The 22,011-nt window shown below is 39.4% G+C and overlaps 1 protein-coding gene across 5 annotated transcripts in view; it reads left to right on the forward strand.

Annotated features, from left to right (window-relative positions):
- The first annotated feature begins 1,265 nt into the window (after positions 1–1,265).
- Positions 1,266–22,011, forward strand: part of LOC133630467 (leukocyte elastase inhibitor-like) — a 49,588-nt gene continuing 28,842 nt past the window's right edge. Inside the window, exons 1-5 of one of the 5 annotated variants that reach the window (XM_062022066.1) lie at positions 1,266–1,375; positions 6,922–7,110; positions 13,394–13,564; positions 14,490–14,633; positions 17,788–17,905. In XM_062022066.1, the coding sequence (XP_061878050.1) occupies positions 6,934–7,110; positions 13,394–13,564; positions 14,490–14,633; positions 17,788–17,905 (610 nt within the window). In that variant the 5' untranslated portion in view covers positions 1,266–1,375; positions 6,922–6,933. Of the gene's footprint in view, positions 1,376–2,074; positions 2,140–6,921; positions 7,111–13,393; positions 13,565–14,489; positions 14,634–15,640; positions 15,748–17,787; positions 17,906–22,011 lie in introns of those variants that run through there. The other 4 variants (XM_062022067.1, XM_062022071.1, XM_062022072.1 and 1 more) reach the window with 4 other exon arrangements.

Genomic DNA, 22,011 nt, shown 5'->3' on the forward strand with positions numbered 1-22,011 from the left:
CTGGGAGGAGACCCTGTGGCAGGCCAAGGACCAGATGGGGGGATTACATCTCCTCTCTGGCCTGGGAACGCTTCGGGATTCCCCAGGAGGAAGTTGCTAATGTTGCTCTGGAGAGGGAAGTCTGGAGGTCTCTGCTGGAGCTGTTGTCCCCGTGACCCGATTTCGGATAAGCGGTTGAAGATGGATGGATGGATGGATATGCAGTACTACAGATGTATAAATAACACAAAAATGGCTACCAAAACCATAATGACCAACACCAAAGTGCAGTAGCACAGTAGGCCCGAGTATTCATCAAACACCTCCACAACGACCACCACCAAAGTGCAGTAGTGCAATAGGCCCAAGTATTCATCAAACAACACCACAATGAACAACACCAAAGTGCAGTAGCGCAGTAGGCCCAAGTATTCATCAAGCAACAAATAATTTAACTTAATATATGCAGGATTACAGAAATATACATAACACAAAAATGGCTGCCATAGGTAAGGTTAAATAAACTCTGCCTCTTCCTACTTTTTTTTGGACCTGTTGTAATGACAAAATGGAAATATTTGAAATGTGTATCACATCGTAACTGCTTGCATGTTCGAAATAAACCTAAACAACAACAACTGGACTGTTCGGTTTGTCATAGAAGACGTTTCGCCTCGTCCAATCAGACTAGGTCTAATCCAATCTAAGTCTATAAGCATGAACTGATGAAGCCTACTTGGATGAGAGGCAGAACGTCTTTTATGAAATACCGAACAGTCCAGCTGCAATGGATTAAATTCCCTTAAAAGACAATGATGATCCTTTTTCTTTCCACAGGAACACATGAGAAGTGCAATGATTGGCAATCAGGGATGGGCATGTCCTGTTTGGCAAGCAGGGACAGGGAGGGAGAGAGGCATCGCTCAGGCCAGAAGTGAAGTGGCAAGAAATGGGAGCAAAACAGAAAGAGGAAACAATGAAAAAAGAGCGTTGGAACAGAAACAATACCAAGAACAGGAAAATATTAAACATAAATATAGGTTTTTACACTTTTATGAATTTTAAGACGCTGAATATTACAAATGAATGATTGAAAACATGAAAATAATATCTAACTGTATTTATCTGGGCTGTTTTTCACCTTTTACATGAAGAATAAAAAATGTACTAAAAATAAAATAATACAGACCACACCCGCTTGCACAATTGTAGGAATGTGTGTGTGTCTGCATGTGTCTGTGTGTGATTGCACCGACAGGATTGATCAGTGTTTTCTCACGCTGCAGGTAGGCTAAAAGGTGTGTCAGCATGTAAAATGCAGCATTATTAAATTAGTCACAGCAGATTTTTCTTTTCATTCAGACGTCCACTCATCACTTCTTCACCTCTTCATCCTGTAAGTCTAACATGTGTCTTATTTCCACTTCTTCTGCAGACTTGTTGTCCTGTCAGTCTTCACCAGTTCTTTCATTGCCTTCTTTTTGTCAAAGTTCTTGTCTTCTTGCTTAATAGTTATTTCTTTGATTTTTGTTCACAAAGTTTTCTTGGTCTGTTGAAGTTTATCTTTGTGTTTGCAACCGTAGATTCTCTTAATGTCTCTTGTGTCTGCCATCCTCGGTAGCATTGCGGTGAGTTACTGGGAATCCATACCGTTAATCAATGGTAGCAATTTTCGGTATTTTTGAGTGTGTTCATATGTTAATAAAAGTGAACTGTTAACAATATGTTTATGTTACATTTAGCAGTGAGCTGATAATAATAACTGTGTTGTCCAGTTGTTATGTTTAGTTGCGGTACACTTCTAAGTATAATTTGCAAGTATACTTTCATTCCAGTTTGTCCTCAGTGTGTTGCTGTAGTCAAAAAGTAGTAGTCTTTGGCATTGAGTTGAATTTAAATTAATCTACCCACCCATTTTCTATAACAATTATCCTCATTAAGTCACGGGTAACCTGGAGAGTATTCTAGCTGACTTGGTACAAGAGGCGTGGTACATCCTAGACTGGTCGCCAGCTAATCACAGAGCACATACAGACAAACAATTATTCACACTCACATTCATACTTACGGACAAGTTAGAACCTTCAATTGACCTAGCAAATTCAGCAGTAAAAATTTACATAAAAAAGTACTGAATTCAGTATTCATCCCTACTGCCAAGTAAGTGAAGATCTTTGTTTGATTGTGATGTCATCTTCTGGCTGCTGACAAACTTTCACTTCATGTATTTTGTCATTATTACTGTAGCTATATTAGATTATCTGTCCTGTTGGTCATCGAAGATTAGTTTTGTTAGACTGTCTCACAACTGCTTTATATTGCTTGTATATCCAAACCACTCTGTTTATACTTAATAGTCTTCTCTACTTTGATCAGGGGTCTCAAACATGCGGCCCGCGGGCCAATTGCGGCCCGCGAGACGTTATTGTGCGGCCCGCACCTCAATATAAACGTTTAATGTTAGTGCGGCCCGCGAGTTTTATATGAATGGCGCTTGACAGCGTTGTGTGCGCAGAGCTGAAGCATTCTTGCCAACCCTCCCAATTTTCACCCATCAACATTACTGAGGACATCAATATTGAGGGCACAAGGTTTAACACTAGAAGTCCCAGCATTTTTCTGTCTACCTAGAAGACCCAGAGAGGGGTCATTTGGCCCGACGCTTTTCCCGAATACACTAATCACTCATTTTGTTATGGTAATGAGGCTGTTAGGGGCAGTTTGTCTAGGTAGACAGAAAAATTATACATGTGGGAAATGCCGAAAGGAGCAATGGCAGTGCCAGGATTGTGAGTGACTGCTCAAATGTATGTCAGTCACGTTTACATGGACATGGTTTTTCATTCTTTGTAAATATGCTTTTTTCTTTGTAAATTTTTTTTTTAAACTATTTTTGGCACACAAAAATAACAATTGCTTCTGCAACAACCCTCCACACCAAAACTGGGAAAACAGTTGCTTTTTCATTCTTTGTAAATATGTTTTGTTTTGTATTTTTTTTAACAATAAATGTCAGAGTGTTGATCCCTTCATTCTGTTGATCCTTGCAAAAACACACACAACCTACCTCAGAACTAAAGCTTGAGCTGTAAGGTCCCCTCCCCCACACAGGCTCAAGTGGCCCCCTGCCGTGTGCCACTAACAGCCACATTTTCATAACAAAAGGAGTGTCCACAGGGGGGACTAGGGGTCAAATGACCATCTTGTGTGTTGTCTAGGTAAAAATGTCAATTGACCCTTCTCTGGGACTTCGCGTGTTAAAGTACCTCCACTTTTTCTCCGTACAAGTAATGTGCCTGCACAGTGACATGTTGTATGGGGCTTCAACAGACTCACGTAAGCGACTGCAGTGCATACTTACTCAACAGCCATACATGTTACACTGAAGGTGGCCGTATAAAAAAAACTTTATCAATGTTACAAATATGCGCCACAATGTGAACCCACACCAAACAAGAATGACAAACACATTTTGGGAGAACATCCACACGTAACACAACATAAACACAACAGAACAAATACCCAGAATTCCTTGTAGCCCTAACTCTTCCAGGCGACAAGGAATCTACCAATCATGGTGTGGTATATGGCTCTCGAGGGCCGAACATTGATGTCACTTGCGGGATACAAGCAGAGAAACGTTTTGCTGCTTTTCCACGAGACCCGCACGGCGCTCTTCCTCCCTCTCTCCCTCCCTCCCTCGCTCTCACTCTCTCTCGCTCTCGCTCTCTCGCTCTCTCTCTCTTGCTCTCTCTCTCGCTGTAAACTCCACACCCCCCCCCATTGGCTCCAGACAGAGACGATTTGTGTTATTTGGGTCCAAAATACTCCTGCGTTAGTGGAAAAGCGGCAAATGAGTGAAAGTGAGAGAAACGTTGCCATGGAGACGAGGGTTGTCTTACGTGCCGGGCTGCGGTCACACGGTGACACCTGTCCGTCAGTAATAAAGTCCCTGATAACCTGGACCAATTCAAACCGTTATTTGTTTTTTTAATTGTTTAATTTGCATTGCCTCACACGATAAACACTACATATATTTTTATATGACGCCATATAACACTCCGGGAGCCGTCACTTTTTCCCGGTACTTTCCGCCGACCGCCGTGTTTCTGTCGGGAGGAAAAGCGGAACGACACACATTGCGGAAATAACATTATTCTCCGTGCGTCGGCTAAATACAAATATATTCCACAACCCCAAACATGTCTTTTTCAAAGCGTGCAGTGAAGAGAAAGGTTAGTGATGAGCAAAGACAATTCCAGGAAAAGTGGGAGATGCAATATTTCTTTGTTGAGCACAGGGGCACCCCGACGTGTCTTATTTGCACAGAGAAAGTTGCAATGCACAAGAAATACAATTTAAAACGTCATTATACCACTAAACATGCTGAGGAGTATGCAAAATATCAGGGAGATGAGAGAGTGAACCGGGTTGCACATTATGTATACATTGTTGCTGACTGGAGAAATCGAATTATTATTGTTAGAATAGAATAGAATAGAAAGTACTTTATTGATCCCTGGGGGAAATTGAGCACCACAGTTCGCTCACAATAGACAAGAATAACAATAAATAATATAATATATATATATATATATATATATATATATATATATATATATATATATATATATATATATATATATATATATATATATATATATAATATAAATATATTCTACATATACTACATATACTCTACATTTAAGTGCAGTCAAGGAACATATGCATTATACAGTCTGATGGCTGTCGGTATGAAGGACTTCCTGTGTCGTTCCGTGTTGCATTTTGGGAGTCTGAGCCTTCCACTGAACGTGCTCATTGTCTCTGCAAGGTCCGAGTGTAGTGGGTGGGAGGTGTTGTCCATAATGGCTACGAGTTTTTGCTAGACTTCTCCTCTCTTGTTATTGCTTATGACTGATTTATTTACTTAATTCTCATTTTGTTCATTTATATTTTGATTTTATTTTGTGTTGAAAATAAAAATAAAGACATTTAAAAATATTTTTTTTAAGAAATATTTTTTTAAAGAAATCTTTTCTTGCGGCCCAGCCTCACCCAGACTCTGCATCCAGTGGCCCCCAGGCAAATTGAGTTTGAGACCCCTGACTTTGATTATGACTGTGTTCAGGTAAAGGATGAGCAGAAGGGTTAAAGGACACTTACCTGGTCAAACACCTGTATTGTTGGTGAACTACCTTAACCAAGACAGTGCTGCTTTGGTTGGTCTAAGACTTAGACCAACCAAAGCAACACTTGGACACTAAGTGCCCTTGATAGCATAGAGCAATGCTTTACTAATCCAGCTTCTTCATTCATTTCCCACAATTTCATTCTCAGTTCTTTGTGTTTTGTCTAAGTTAAGAAAACAAATATTTTGGTCAAAGTCATGTTCTTCTCAAGGATCAGGACTGCAATCTGGTCCAATGTGTACCTGGTCTGAAGCCACACTGGCTCTTTACCTGAGCTCTTAGTCTTCTTTTTAGTATTTGTTAAGAGAACTTTTCAACGTGACCCATTAAATAGATATATCTGTAATTCTTACACAAAACCTCAATAACCTCTTGGTTATTGGCTCCTCTATAACTTCAGAAGATGAGCGATTTGTAGACTTCTTGTAGACTTTGCACGTCTCTCCTTTCTTGACCCACTTTTGGTAATTCCTGAAAGAATTCTATGCAGTAATTTCTTCTGCTTTTACAGAATTTAGACGTACCGTAATTTCCAGTCTATAAGGTGTTACTTTTTACCCAGACTTTGAACCCTGCGTTTTATATAAAGATGCACGTAGTTTATGGATTTTCCAGGTTCACAAGCTTCACATCCCGCCAATAATTAGTCTTGCCACATCAGACCCATGAAATTGTTCACATTCAATTAAATGCACTGTGCACTTGCCTTGATGTTGTCTTTCTCTCCTGGATTGTTGTCTATGACTTTTGCACTGGAGGCCAAAGTGGCCCGAATCTGATTTTTTCGATATCTGAATTTTTCCAGCTCACTGTTTATACTGCAAGCAAAATGGGATTTTTATCTGACTCCATTGTAAATGCACAAACCAATTATGCAGATTGAATAGCTTGTAAATTGTTTTTTCAATAGACTCCTTGATAAAAACTGATGAGTGATGATATCATTTCCTCATTTCTACATATATAGTCAAATACAACGTGCATTAGTATTTCAATACATGCGGGAGGATGACATTTGTGTTGTTTGATCAATAAAAAGTTGATATATTGTTAAACGTCAGTAGACAAGAAACACACATTGGTTCTAAATAGACGTTGACGTGCGCTTTGTCGCACATTGTTAAAGATCGACCAAATTTTGCAGCGAATTTGGGGGCAATGGACAAAGTCAATGCGCATAGTTTGCAGGGATTGGTTGAATTTGAGTGATTTGGCATGATAGCAAAATTGTTGAGGGACTGTATAAAGTGTTTTTTTTGCCATTATAGATCATTTTAAATCAAGTGTAATGATTAATAGTGTTTCTAATTTTACAATCCAACTTTTCTTACAATATCTATTGAATAGATTTATATATATATATAAAAAAAAAACAAAGCCAGCAAAGATTTGGGACTGGTTATGTGACAGTCATGTGACCACAACATAATATTCCCCAAAATAGTTGTATGTCAAATAAGCTAGCACATTTCCAAAAGCTTTTTTTATTACAATTAAAGTCCAATTTAAAGCAATTTAACAAATGCAATGCTTTAACAGAATCTCAACCCTTTTAGAAATGAGTCACATTGGCGATTGCCTAAGGCCTTTTCTCTAGTGAGCGCCAAATGGATGAGGGGGAATATAGATTCATATTTGTAACAATTGAACAATTGCAGGTACAAGTGTTGGTATTGTTATCAGTACTGACAATACTTGGTAATAATAGGGATTATTTAACATGTGTTGAATGAAGTTTATTTTCTTTCAGACAGACATCATTATGGCATCAGGACCCTCTCCAACCGAAGCCAACGGGGTTTTCTCTTTGGCTTTGTTTCAAAAGCTGAGTGAGGAGGGCAAGTCTGCAAATGTCTTCTTCTCGCCATTTAGCATCTCTTCAGCGTTAGCCATGGCTATGTTGGGTGCCAGCGCTAACACATCCGCCCAAATGTTGCAGGTAACACGTGCTCATCAGCAAACATTCAAAGACTGACTGGAAGTATTTCATATCTACAATTTTACTAGCTGACTTGATGTCTAAAGGAGAAAAAAATGATGAGATAAAACTTTATAAGAAATACATCACCAACACTTAAAATGTACTAAAATTAACTTTGAACAACTTTTTGATCAATCAATCAATCAATCAATGTTTATTTATACAGCCCTAAATCACAAGTGTCTCAAAGGGCTGTACAAGCCACAACGACATCCTCGGTACAGAGCCCACATAAGGGCAAGGAAAACTCACCCCAGTGGGACGTTCATAATCGACGTACAGGAAACATCCAGGAGTGCTTGTCATGTGACTTTCCAAGTGTTACGGGCGCATACTTGCCATCCTTGAGACCTCCGAATTCGGGAGATTGGGGGTGGGGGGGTCGGGGTGTTGGGGTTAAGGGGAGAGGAGTATATTTATAGGTAGAATTCACTGAAATTCAAGTATTTCTTTTTAATGTATATATATATATATATATATATATATATATATATATATATATATATACAAACCCCGTTTCCATATGAGTTGGGAAATTGTGTTAGATGTAAATATAAACGGAATACAATGATTTGCAAATCCTTTTCAACCCATATTCAATTGAATGCACTACAAAGACAAGATATTTGATGTTCAAACTCATACATTTTTTTTTTTTTTTGCAAAAAATAATTACCTTAGAATTTCATGGCTGCAACACGTGCCAAAGTAGTTGGGAAAGGGCACGTTCACCACTGTGTTACATGGCCTTTCCTTTTAACAACACTCAGTAAACGTTTGGGAACTGAGGAGACACATTTTTTAAGCTTCTCAGGTGGAATTCTTTCCCATTCTTGCTTGATGTACAGCTTAAGTTGTTCAACAGTCCGGGGGTCTCCGTTGTGGTATTTTAGGCTTCATAATGCGCCACACATTTTCAATGGGAGACAGGTCTGGACTACAGGCAGGCCAGTCTAGTACCCGCACTCTTTTACTATGAAGCCACGTTGATGTAAGTGCACGTGGCTTGGCATTGTCTTGCTGAAATAAGCAGGGGCGTCCATGGTAACGTTGCTTGGATGGCAACATATGTTGCTCCAAAACCTGTATGTACCTTTCAGCATTAATGGCGCCTTCACAGATGTGTAAGTTACCCATGTCTTGGGCACTAATACACCCCCATACCATCACAGATGCTGGCTTTTCAACTTTGTGCCTAGAACAATCCGGATGGTTCTTTTCCTCTTTGGTCCGGAGGACACGACGTCCACAGTTTCCAAAAAAAATTTTAAATGTGGACTCGTCAGACCACAGAACACTTTTCCACTTTGTATCAGTCCATCTTAGATGAGGTCAGGCCCAGCGAAGCCGACGGCGTTTCTGGGTGTTGTTGATAAACGGTTTTCGCCTTGTATAGGAGAGTTTTAACTTGCACTTACAGATGTAGCGACCAACTGTAGTTACTGACAGTGGGTTTCTGAAGTGTTCCTGAGCCCATGTGGTGGTATCCTTTACACACTGATGTCGCTTGTTGATACAGTGACCTGAGGGATCGAAGGTCACAGGCTTAGCTGCTTACGTGCAGTGATTTCTCCAGATTTTCTGAACCCTTTGATGATATTACGGACCGTAGATGGTGAAATCCCTAAATTCCTTGCAATAGCTGGTTGAGAAAGGTTTTTCTTAAACTGTTCAACAATTTGCTCACGCATTTGTTGACAAAGTGGTGACCCTCGCCCCATTCTTGTTTGTGAATGACTGAGCATTTCATGGAATATACTTTTATACCCAATCATGGCACCCACCTGTTCCCAATTTGCCTGTTCACCTGTGGGATGTTCCAAATAAGTGTTTGATGAGCATTCCTCAACTTTATCAGTATTTATTGCCACCTTTCCCAACTTTTTTGTCATGTGTTGCTGGCATAAAATTCTAAAGTTAATGATTATTTGCAAAAAAAAAAAAGTATATCAGTTTGAACATCAAATATGTTGTCTTTGTAGCATATTCAACTGAATATGGGTTGAAAATTATTTGCAAATCATTGTATTCCGTTTATATTTACATCTAACACAATTTCCCAACTCATATGGAACCGGGGTTTGTATATATATATATATATATATATATATATATATATATATATATATATATATATATATATATATATATATATATATATATATATATATATATATATATATATATATATAAGAAATACTTGAATTTGCACTGACATTCAAGTATTTCTTTTATTTATATATATATATATATATATATATATATATATATATATATATATATATATATATATATATATATATATATATATATATATATATATATATATATATATATATATATACACTACCGTTCAAAAGTTTGGGGTCACCCAAACAATTTTGTGGAATAGCCTTCATTTTTAAGAACAAGAATAGACTGTCGAGTTTCAGATGAAAGTTCTCTTTTTCTGGCCATTTTGAGCGTTTAATTGACCCCACAAATGTGATGCTCCAGAAACTCAATCTGCTCAAAGGAAGGTCAGTTTTGTAGCTTCTGTAACGAGCTAAACTGTTTTCAGATGTGTGAACATGATTGCACAATTGATTGATTGAGACTTTTATTAGTAGGTTGCACAGTGAAGTACATATTCCGTACAATTTGCCACTAAATGGTAACACCCGAATAAGTTTTTCAACTTGTTTAAGTCGGGGTCCACTTAAATTGATTCATGATACAGATATATACTATCATATATACTAACATCATAATACAGTCATCACACAAGATAATCACATTGAATTATTTACATTATTTACAATCAGGAGTGTGGAGGGGGGGTGGGGTGGGGGGGGTATGGACATCAAGTAGTGGACATAGAGAGAGAGAGAGAGAGAGAGAGAGAGAGAGAGAGAGAGAGAGAGAGAGAGAGAGAGAGAGAGAGAGAGAGAGAGATCAGAAGGCATAAGAAAAAGAATCTGCATTTGATTGTTTACATTTGATTATTAGCAATCCGGGGAGGGTGTTAGTTTAGGGTTGTAGCTGCCTGGAGGTGAACTTTTATAGCGGTTTTGAAGGAGGATAGAGATGCCCTTTCTTTTACACCTGTTGGGAGCGCATTCCACATTGATGTGGCATAGAAAGAGAATGAGTTAAGACCTTTGTTAGTTCGGAATCTGGGTTTAACGTGGTTAGTGGAGCACCCCCTGGTGTTGTGGTTATGGCGGTCATTTACGTTAAGGAAGTAGTTTGAGGGTTTTCTAATCATCAATTAGCCTTCTGAGCCAATGAGCAAACACATTGTACCATTAGAACACTGGAGTGATAGTTGCTGGAAATGGGCCTCTATACACCTATGTAGATATTGCACCAAAAACCAGACATTTGCAGCTAGAATAGTCATTTACCACATTAGCAATGTATAGAGTGTATGTCTTTAAAGTTAAGACTAGTTTAAAGTTATCTTCATTGAAAAGTACAGTGCTTTTCCTTCAAAAATAAGGACATTTCAATGTCCTTATGGATGAATTTGTATATTCATCCATCCATCCATCCATTTTCTACCGGTTATTCCCTTCGGGGTATACATACATATATATATATATATATATATATATATATATATATATATATATATATATATATATATATATATATATATATATATATATATATATATATAATGTAAATATATATATATAGGTGGGATCAAGTCATTGTTTTGCAAGTCACAAGAAAGTCTCAAGTCTTTGCCCTCAAGTCTCGAGTCAAGTCCCGAATCAGGACAGACAAGTCCCAAGTCAAGTCCAAAGTCAAGACTGGAAAGTCTCAAGTCAAGTCCCAAGTCCTGCATTTTGAGTTTCAAGTCCTTTCAAGTCCTTTTATCCACAGACTAATATATTTACACAGATTGTGTATGCTTTTAAAACGCTGTCTTTATTTATTAAAACAAGTGCATTTGAAATTGTAGGAAAAAAAATAGTGCTGACATTGCACTTCATAATAGCACTATTAACCAGTCATTTTAAACATTTAACTCATTCCTTTACAGAATAAACACATTTGAAAAAACAAGTGCAACTATAATTTTTTGTACAAAAGTGTTAACATTGTATTTCCATGGCATACTGCATTGTAACTAGTTCCACAGCAGTTTATATCCTGTTCTTACCTTATCTCATTGATCTCATCTCACACAGTTGTACTTTTAAGATGTTAGGGCCCTATGCAATATGTACACATTTTCTTAATATAGTATACATTTTAACTGACCTTTATTTGACTATGTTTGTCTTTTTGTAGGTGGCTAAAATACGCGGTGCTGCTGACCGCCGTCTAACGTTACGTTACTGTGTGTGATACATTGACTAACGTAACGTTTTGTGTAGGTACCTCATGCAACCCTGCTTAAAAAAATCACTTGACAAAAAGTATGAATAAGGCAGCGAACTGCAGTGGATGCAACAGATTGCCGTGTTTGCAATGAGTTATAACCATAGACATCTTATAAGTAGACGCAGCATTGGCTGCTGTGACGCGAACATTTTGGCCGCCATCTTGAAGTGGTGATGAGGAGTCGGTGAGCAGCCTAAACTGACAGTTGACAGGTAGAAAAAAAAGATGCCGGGCTGGTGTTCAGCGTTTTCCTGCTCAAATGGGCGGACTGTTGAAAATAGGAATCGGGGGATTACTTTTCACAAGTAAGATTTAACATTAACGTACATTACATACATGTTGTATTTTGTGAAAAGAATATTACCACAGAGTTGAGAAGGAGCAAAGATCTTCAATATTTGTATGTGAAAATCACAAAGAAATCTTCTGGGGGAGGATGACCCCCCTACAGGGGTTTGGTTTACAAACTTTTTGCCCCACCTAAAACAAAATTCACCAGCCGCCACTGATTATGATGCATTCTCATTTTAGGCAAAATATAACAATACTTTCTTAACAGTATAATTGTAACCAGGAATAAGTCTTCAAGTAACAATATTCAAATACTAACATTGTTGGGTAAAACAGAATTTGGTTTTATTCTGAATCCAGTGAAACAGATTGGTGGTTTTAGCTGATATAAAGACTTTTAGGTGTTTATACATGTTTAAGTATTTGGCAGACGCTTTTATCCAAAGCGACGTACATAAAAAAATACATATAAAACAATCACTGTAAACATTATCATTTAAGGGAAGAATGTAATACAAAATATCAATACAAAGTGTCAAGACAGAATAAACTCTCTGCTGCTGCAGCAACATAGATACAGTCTATAGGTGCCTAAGATATATAGATATCTAATGTATTCATACATTGTTTATGTAGGATATACGCATGTATATATAACCTAATCATATTGTTTCTTCAACTTAAAAAATAGCTTACTGTTTTTTTCCCCCTTCTCTGGGATTATATTCCCAGTTTTGATCTCGGACGTCTGGTCACTTATAGCGTATAAGAATATTCTATTACTGTTAAGCAAACTATGAATAATAAAACACACCAGAACATGTGTCCTTTATCATAGCTAGGAAGTAGCGCTCGATGCTGCGTCTACTTATAAGATGTCTATTGTTATAACGTCAGCAGTGAGTTTACAGCCTCACTGATTTAACTACACAGCAAATAAAAGTTTACTTTACTTAGCCAATAAACGTTAGCTTACATTCAAAATGTACCCTTCTTTGTGAATCTTCAAATGTCGAACGAAGGAAGTTGGAAGCTGTTGCGTCTCCGTCTGTAATATTCGAACGGCATGTTTAGCATATTGCAATTCGTTTTTTGTTGACCAAGTCGTAGTTTTTATACCCGAACGAAACCAACTTTGGCATAATTTTTTTCTGACTGGCGCGTTGTTCGACAACTCTTCTTTGTTGGTTTTCCTGCAATTTGATTGGATGAATGCTGTGGGATGAAAACAACGTAGATCCAAATTGATTGGCTATTGTACTGAGAGCACACACGCTGATAGACACACACGCTGACAGACAGACACGTACAAAATGGAAGATACGGAGCGCTCCTTTTTAATCTTTGGGTTTTGGGGAAAGTAGCAAGTCATGTCAAGTCAAAATGCTCAAGTCCAAGTGAAGTCACAAGTCTAATTCAAGTTGCAAGTCTCTTTACATTTTGTCAAGTCGAGTCTAAAGTCATCAAATTCATGACTCGAGTCTGACTCGAGTCCAAGTCATGTGACTCGAGTCCACACCTCTGCTGACTATACACTGGAAATGTACTGACAAAATGGCTGTGATTTTACCTTCAGGTCCTGGGCTTCACGAAGCCAAAGGAAGCGATAATGCAAGAACAAGAGAAAGAAGAAGAACAAGATCCGCGACAAAAGATGCAGAACCCGATGCAAATGCAGATAAAGACGCGTCAACAGATGCGGATGCAGATCCAGCAATGCAGCAGACTGCCACAATATCTGAAAAAGGTACATTTATAAAGTAGTTTCAAAAATAGCTTTTTTCCAGATCTTTATTTCTGTGAAAATCTGCCTTAAAAATTATTAACATAACATAACTTGGAGTCAGATGTTAGTAAATATAATTTGAACATCTAAAAAAAAACTATTATTGGGGTCATGAAATGTTATACACATGAAAAAAAAATATACTCACAAATATATATATACATTTATATATTCACAGAGATATATTTATATACACACACATTTATACATATATACACACACACATACACATATGTGTATACAGTTTATATATATATATATATATATATATATATATATATATATATATATATATATATATACATACATACACACATATATGCACAAGACTGTATAGTACACACATACATTTATACACACAAATATAGATGCACACGCACACATTTTCATATATATGCACTCACATATTTATATGTACACATAAATAAATATATATATATATATATATATATATATATATATATATATATATATATATATATATATATATATATATATATATATATATATATATATATATATATATATATATATATATATATATATATATATATATATATATATATATATATATATATATATATATATATATATATATACATGTATATATATATATATATATATATATATATATATATATATATATATATATATATATATATATATATATATATATATATATATATATATACACACACACACACGCGTGTGCGCACACACGTTACACACATACACAAACCTTAATTACAGGTAATTTTCCAAACACTGTTAAAAAGTAAGAAAAGACAACATTCATCATAGGTTGCCTTTAAGGTTGTAGACAGAAAACTAACTTGGGCATGTTGAGTCAGTGAAGTGCGTCTTTGTTTCCTTTTGTTGTTCACAGGTTCTGAAAGGCGACAGGCCGAGTCATGAAGAGGTGCACACCCACTTCAAACAACTTTTGATCGAGTTCAACAAGACCAACGCTGAATACGCCCTCAGTCTTGCCAACAGGCTTTATGGGGAGCAAACGTACACGTTTGTTGAGGTATGTATTGTGGTTAGGGTTGGTCCCATTTGTTACTCAGGAGTGGTGTCGGTCTGATACAAACCAAATGTATTGCATCAGATATCAGGGGAAAAATATAAGACCTCTGATCAAACCCAAATCACAAACTGTTACATAAAAGTTCCGTTTAACTTCGTTGTAAGTAGAAACACGGGATCTGCAATGCCTGCAGCACAGGGGCTTCGATTAGATGGAACTATTTTGATCACCTTAGCACATGCCCTAAGAGCATATAGATTAAGTTCCATTGGCAGCATATGTAACCAGTACTGTGTGCATATAGTTCAGTATATAAGACTGTAGTGCCAGGAGTATAAAATATAGCTATTAAATAAATAAATAAATAAATAATAATAATTATATGTAAAAAAAAGTATTTTGTATTTGTGTCAAAATATTAAAGTTAGAAGTTATTTTCTGCGAATAATTGATTTTAATCAAAATACAAAGTTTGATTAATCTGATTTTAAAAGTCAATGTTTCGGCAGCACAGATTATAATTAAAAGCAACTAATGATTGCACATTGTTTATGTTGAAATTTACACTTCAACATGAGTCTTCAAGTTTAAATCAACATGAGTACATTGTTTAAATGCATTTAAATGTACACAACTTAAAGGCCTACTGAAACCCACTACTACCGACCACGTAGTCTGATAGTTTATATATCAATGATGAAATCTTAACATTGAAACACATGCCAATACGGCCGGGTTAACTTATAAAGTGCAATTTTAAAATTCCCGCCACACTTCCGGTTGAAAAACTCCTTTGGATATGATTTATGCGCGTGACGTCACAAAATCCACGGAAGTGGTTGTACCCCATCTGACCCGATATAAAAACCTCTTGTTTTCTTCGACAAAATTCCACAGTATTCTGGACATCTGTGTTGGTGAATCTTTTGCAATTTGTTTAATGAACAATGGAGGCTGCAAAGAAGAACGTTGTAGGTGGGATCGATCGGTGTATTAGCGGCTAAGTACAATACTTACAGCAACACAACAAGGACTACTTACTACGCCTAGCCGATGCTTGCCGCCAAACCCACGGATGAAGTCCTTCGATGCGCCGTCGATCGCTGGAATGCAGGTGAGCACGGCTGTTGATGAGCAGATGAGGGCTGGCTGGCGTAGGTGGAGCGCTAATGTTTTTATCATAGTTCTGTGAGGTCCGGTTGCTAAGTTGCTAAATTAGCCTTAGCGTCGTTAGCAACAGCATTGTTAAGCCTTACCAGGCTGAGAATTTTTAACCGTGTAGTTACATGTACATGGTTTAATAGTATTGTTGATCTTCTGTCTATCCTTCCAGTCAGGGGTTTATTTATTTTGTTTCTATCTGCATTTGAGAACGATGCTATCACGTTAGCTCAGTAGCTAAGTGTGTCACCGATGTATTGTCGTGGAGATAAAAGTCACTTTAAATGTCCATTTCGCGTGCTCGACTCTCATTTTCAAGAGGATATAGTATCCGAGGTGGTTTAAAATACAAATCCGTGATCCACAATAGAAAAAGGAGAGAGTGTGGAATCCAATGAGCCAGCTTGTACCTACGTTACGGTCAGAGCGAAAAAAGATACGTCCATCACTGCCTCTCTAGTCCTTCACTGTAACGTTCCTCATCTAAGAATCTTTCATCCTCGCTCAAATTAATGGGGTAATCGTCGCTTTGACGCTCCGAATCTCTCGCTCCATTGTAAACAACGGGGAATTGTGAGGAATACTAGCTCCTGTGACGTCACGCTACTTCCGGTACAGGCAAGGCTTTTTTTATCAGCGAGCAAAAGTTGCGAACTTTATCGTCGATTTTCTCTACTAAATCCTTTCAGCAAAAATATGGCAATATCGCGAAATGATCAAGTATGACACATAGAATGGATCTGCTATTCCCGTTTAAATAAAAAAAATTCATTTCAGTAGGCCTTTAAGGACATTATGTTTAAATGTACACATAAGTACAATGCTTAGGTTTAAATGTACAGTACACATTAACATAATACATTGTTTAGGTTTTACTATTTTACGAGGGGGATGAGCGTGCAGGTAAAACATTATTTAATACATTTATTTATCATAATTTAATAAAGAAAAATAGTGCAGCAGGGAAGCACACGAAAGCATACGGAATGCTATGCAGCATGGAAGCAAACAAAGCACTGAAAATAATTTTAACTTTTTCTGAGACGCAAAAGCGGTTTATAAACCCCTCGGATTAGTGATCAGTAGCAGGTAAGTTTCCAAATCACTAATCAGAGGCAGGTGTGCTCAATCAGCGTACACAGCATGAAGTGGCTAAAAAGGAAGGAAAGAGCCCTGAAACAGAAATAAACACAAACTCAGGAAAAACTAATTTACAAAGTCTGACCTATCATGTCAGGTCGTGACAAAATGTACACATAAACATATGTACATTGTTTAGGTTTTAATGTACAGTCGACGTAAGTATTTTTCTTTGTTTGATTTAAATGTACACAATACATACATCAATTGTTAAAATTTAAATGTACACGTCAGCAATAGTATACTGTTTAGGTTTAAGTGTACACTCAAGTACACTGTCAACACCGGTTACCATCCGGTTTGTGTAACCCTCTCCATCTTCACGCCAACTCCTACAGCTTTTTGATCATATTCTATTTATTCTTAACTGAGCATCAAGTGTGACTTGTAGTGTAAAGATTGTATTATTAGATTATTATTAGTATTACTATAGTATACAAGTCACATATGTACATTGTTTAGGTTTTAATGTACAGTAGACGTAAGTATTTTTGTTTGTTTGATTTAAATGTAAACAATACATACATAAATTGTTAAAATTTAAATGTACACATAAGCAAAAGTACACTGTTTAGGTTTAAGTGTACACTCAAGTACACTGTCAACAATGTTTACCATCCGGTATATGTAACCCTCTCCATCTTGCCATCTCCTACAGCTTTTTGATCATATTCTATTTATTCTTAACTGAGCATCAAGTGTGACTTCTAGTGTAAAGATTGTATTATTAGATTATTATTAATATTACTATAGCATACAAGTCATTCTATGGACGTTATTTTACAGTGTGCGTACAAGTACAATATACCCAGTGTGTGAGAATTCAGTTATTGTGTGTTCTCATACATTCCAGGAATTCCTTGAGGAAACCAAGAATTTCTACTTTGCGGAAGTGGAGTCTGTGGATTTCAAGAAAAATGCAGAGGCGGCAAGGCTAACAATGAATAGTTGGGTGGATGAGAAAACTCAAGGTACTTTTAATATACACTTCATTATCCTTTTTGTGTGCCTTTATTTTTATTTCATTTACTTGCACTATTGGAAGACATGATTTTGTTCCTCTGTATACATATATTCTCTATCATACATTTCATACATATACACCTGTCTCATTGCAGCAATTATTGTATTACAGTATATCGTCTCTGGGACAATATTATTGGACATAATTGAGAATAGTCAGTGTACAGGTTGTACAGCAACACTTTATACTGTAACTTTTCCCAGGGGGTGAACAAGGGGATGGGTCAAATGCAGAGGACAAATTTTGCCACACCTAGTGTGTGTGTGACAATCATTGGTACTTTAATATCCACTGAGAATGATGGGCCACAACATTAGGTACACCTGCAGACTGCAGCACGGATTTCATATTTCATTCATTCACAACTCCTCCAACACGAACATTATTGTTTTTGCACTTTTGGCTTCTTATTAAATAACTTTTTCAAATAGATTCAATCTTGCACGTGGAAACTTTAAGTGTGGGCTTTAGTTGATATAACACTCCCGTCAGGGGGTGCATTCTACGCCGGGGGTGCATTATCCGGCACAACACCTGGACGCTACAATATACACCCCCACTACCTCCAAACCCCGCCGCCCCCCACACACACACACACACACACACACACACCTTGTAGCATCCCGGAAGAGTTACTGCTGCAAAGGGTTCTGGGTATTTGTTCTGTTGTGTTTATGTTGTGTTACTGTACGGATGTTCTCCCAAAATGTGTTTGTCATTCTTGTTTGGTGTGGATTCACAGTGTGGCGTATATTTCTAACAATGTTAAAGCTTTTTATACTGGCACCCTCAGTGTAACCTGTACCGCTGAAGATCAAGTATGCGTTGCATTCACTTCTGTGTGCGTGCCACAGCCGCGCATATTATGTAACTGGGCCTGCACTTGTTGGACTGGACGAAAAGAGGATGTTATAATTCCCGAGCGGGTCACTGAAATTTGGGAGTCTCCCGGGAGGTTTGGCACTGAAATTTGGGAGTCTCCTGGGAGGTTTGGCAAGTATGAGAATTAGCTGTGTACCCCGGCACCGCCGCTATATATAATCGGCGGGTCAGCTCTAGTGTTAATTTAACAACGTCTCACGGGCCAAGTGAAATTACATGGCGGGCCAAATATGGCCCGCGGGCCAGAGTTTGACACCCATGCTCTAGTGACTCAAAGCGCTTTACATAGTGAAACCTATTATCTAAAATACATTTTAACCAGTGTGGGTGCTACTTGGAAAAGGTGGGTAAAGAATCTTGCCCAAAGACACAACGGCAGTGACTAGGATGGCGGAAGCGGGGATCGAACCTGCAACCCTCAAGTTGCTGGCACGGCCACCACGCCAACTGAGCCACGCTGCCCCACCCAGTAAGCATGCAGACACATGCAGCGTGAGGAAGTTCACATTGACGCAAATAATGGTATCCTACATATTAGTTTTCATCACTGTTTAAAGAGGAATAAAAACTAATAGCTCTTTTCGACAAAACAGCTCATTTTGACAGAACACATGAAGCAGCAAATATACACAGCTTTAACTTACAGTTGAGTCATAGCATAGCATCAAATAGTGTCAAAAATAAAATGTGTCATCTTCGGTTTCTCCCAGGTGTTCACATATTACGATGTAGATAGAACATGTTAATTCCACACTTTTGTTTTGGCGCTGCTGCCGCCGGTGATGAGTTCACTTCCTCATTGCAGAAGAAAAAGCATCTGATTCACCCACCTTCGTCGCTAACTACCACCCTTGTTTTTGATTGATCGAAACTTTTATTAGTAGATTGCACAGTACAGTACATATTCCGTACTATTGACCATTAAATGGCAACAGCCGAATAAGTTTATCAACTTGTTTAAGTCGGGGTCCACATTAATCAATTCATGTACATTATTAAAGAAATGCGAATGGATATATTCCAAACCTTCATCCATCCATCCATCCATCTTCTTCCGCTTATCCGAGGTCGGGTCGCGGGGGCAGCAGCCTAAGCAGGGAAGCCCAGACTTTCCTCTCCCCAGCCACTTCGTCCAGCTCCTCCCGGGGGATCCCGAGGCGTTCCCAGGCCAGCCGGGAGACATAGTCTTCCCAACGTGTCCTGGGTCTTCCCCGTGGCCTCCTACCGGTTGGACGTGCCCTAAACACCTCCCGAGGGAGGCGCTCAGGTGGCATCCTGACCAGATTCCCGAACCACCTCATCTGGCTCCCCTTGATGTGGAGGAGCAGTGGCTTTACTTTGAGCTCCCCCCGGATGGCAGAGCTTCTCACCCTATCTCTAAAGGAGAGCCCCGCCATCCGGCGGAGGAAACTCATTTCGGCCGCCTGTACCCGTTATCTTATCCTTTCGGTCATAACCCAAAGCTCATGACCATAGGTGAGCATGGGAACGTAGATCGACCGGTAAATTGAGAGCTTTGCCTTCCAGCTCAGCTCCTTCTTCACCACAACGGACCGATACAGCGTCTGCATTGCTGAAGATGCCGCACCGATCCGCCTGTCGATCTCACGATCCACTTTTCCCTCACTCGTGAACAAGACTCTTAGGTACTTGAACTCCTCCACTTGGGGCAGGGTCTCCTCCTCAACCCGGAGATGGCACTCCACCCTTTTCCAGGCGAGAACCATGGACTCTGACTTGGAGGTGCTGATTCTCATCCCAGTTGCTTCACACTCGGCTGCGAACCGATCCAGTGACAGCTGAAGATCCTGGCCAGATGAAGCCATCAGGACCACATCATCTGCAGAGACCTAATCCTGTAGCCACCAAACCAGATCCCCTCAACGCCTTGACTGCGCCTAGAAATTCGGTCCATAAAAGTTATGAACAGAATCGGTGACAAAGGGCAGCCTTGGCGGAGTCCAACCCTCACTGGAAACGTGTCCGACTTACTGCAATGGCAATGGCAATGCGGACCAAGCTCTGACACTGATCGTACAGGGAGCGGACAGCCACAATCAGACAGTCCGATACCCCATACTCTCTGAGCACTCCCCACAGGACCTCCCAAGGGACACGGTCAAATGCCTTCTCCAAGACCACAAAGCACATGTAGACTGGTTGGGAAAACTCCCATGCACCCTCAAGGACCCTGCCGAGAGTATAGAGCTGGTCCACAGTTCCACGACCAGGACGAAAACCACACTGTTCCTCCTGAATCCGAGGTTCGACTATCCGGCGTAGCCTCCTCTCCAATACACCCGAATAGACCTTACCGGGAGGCTGAGGAGTGTGATCCCACGATAGTTGGAACACACCCTCCGGTTCCCCTTCTTAAAGAGAGGAACCACCACCCCGGTCTGCCAATCCAGAGGTACCGCCCCCGATGTCCACGCGATGCTGCACAGTCTTGTCAACCAAGACAGCCCCACAGCATCCAGAGCCTTAAGGAACTCCGGGCGGATCTCATCCACCCCCGGGGCCTTGCCACAGAGGAGCTTTTTAACTACCTCAGCAACCTCAGCCCCAGAAATAGGAGAGCCCACCACAGATTCCCCAAGCACTGCTTTCTCATAGGAAGACGTGTCGGTGGGATTGAGGAGGTCTTCGAAGTATTCCCTCCACCGATCCACAACATCCGCAGTCGAGGTCAGCAGAACACCATCCGCACCATACACGGTGTTGACAGTGCACTGCTTCCCCTTCCTGAGGCGGCGGATGGTGGTCCAGAATCGCTTTGAAGCCGTCCGGAAGTCGTTTTCCATGGCCTCGCCGAACTCCTCCCATGTCCGAGTTTTTGCCTCCGCGACCGCTGAGGCCGCACACCGCTTGGCCTGTCGGTACCTGTCCGCTGCCTCCGGAGTCCTACGAGCCAAAAGAACCCGATAGGACTCCTTCTTCAGTTTGATGGCATCCCTCACCGCCGGTGTCCACCAACGGGTTCTAGGATTACCGCTACGACAGGCACCAACTACCTTGCGGCCACAGCTCCAATCAGCCGCCTCGACAATAGAGGTGCGGAATGTCCAGCACCTCCCTCGTGACATGTTCAAAGTTCTTCCGGAGGTGGGAATTGAAACTCTCTCTGACAGGAGACTCTGCCAGACGTTCCCAGCAGACCCTCACAATGCG

The sequence above is a fragment of the Entelurus aequoreus genome, linkage group LG15, assembly GCF_033978785.1.
Source record: "Entelurus aequoreus isolate RoL-2023_Sb linkage group LG15, RoL_Eaeq_v1.1, whole genome shotgun sequence".
NCBI lineage: Eukaryota > Metazoa > Chordata > Actinopteri > Syngnathiformes > Syngnathidae > Entelurus > Entelurus aequoreus.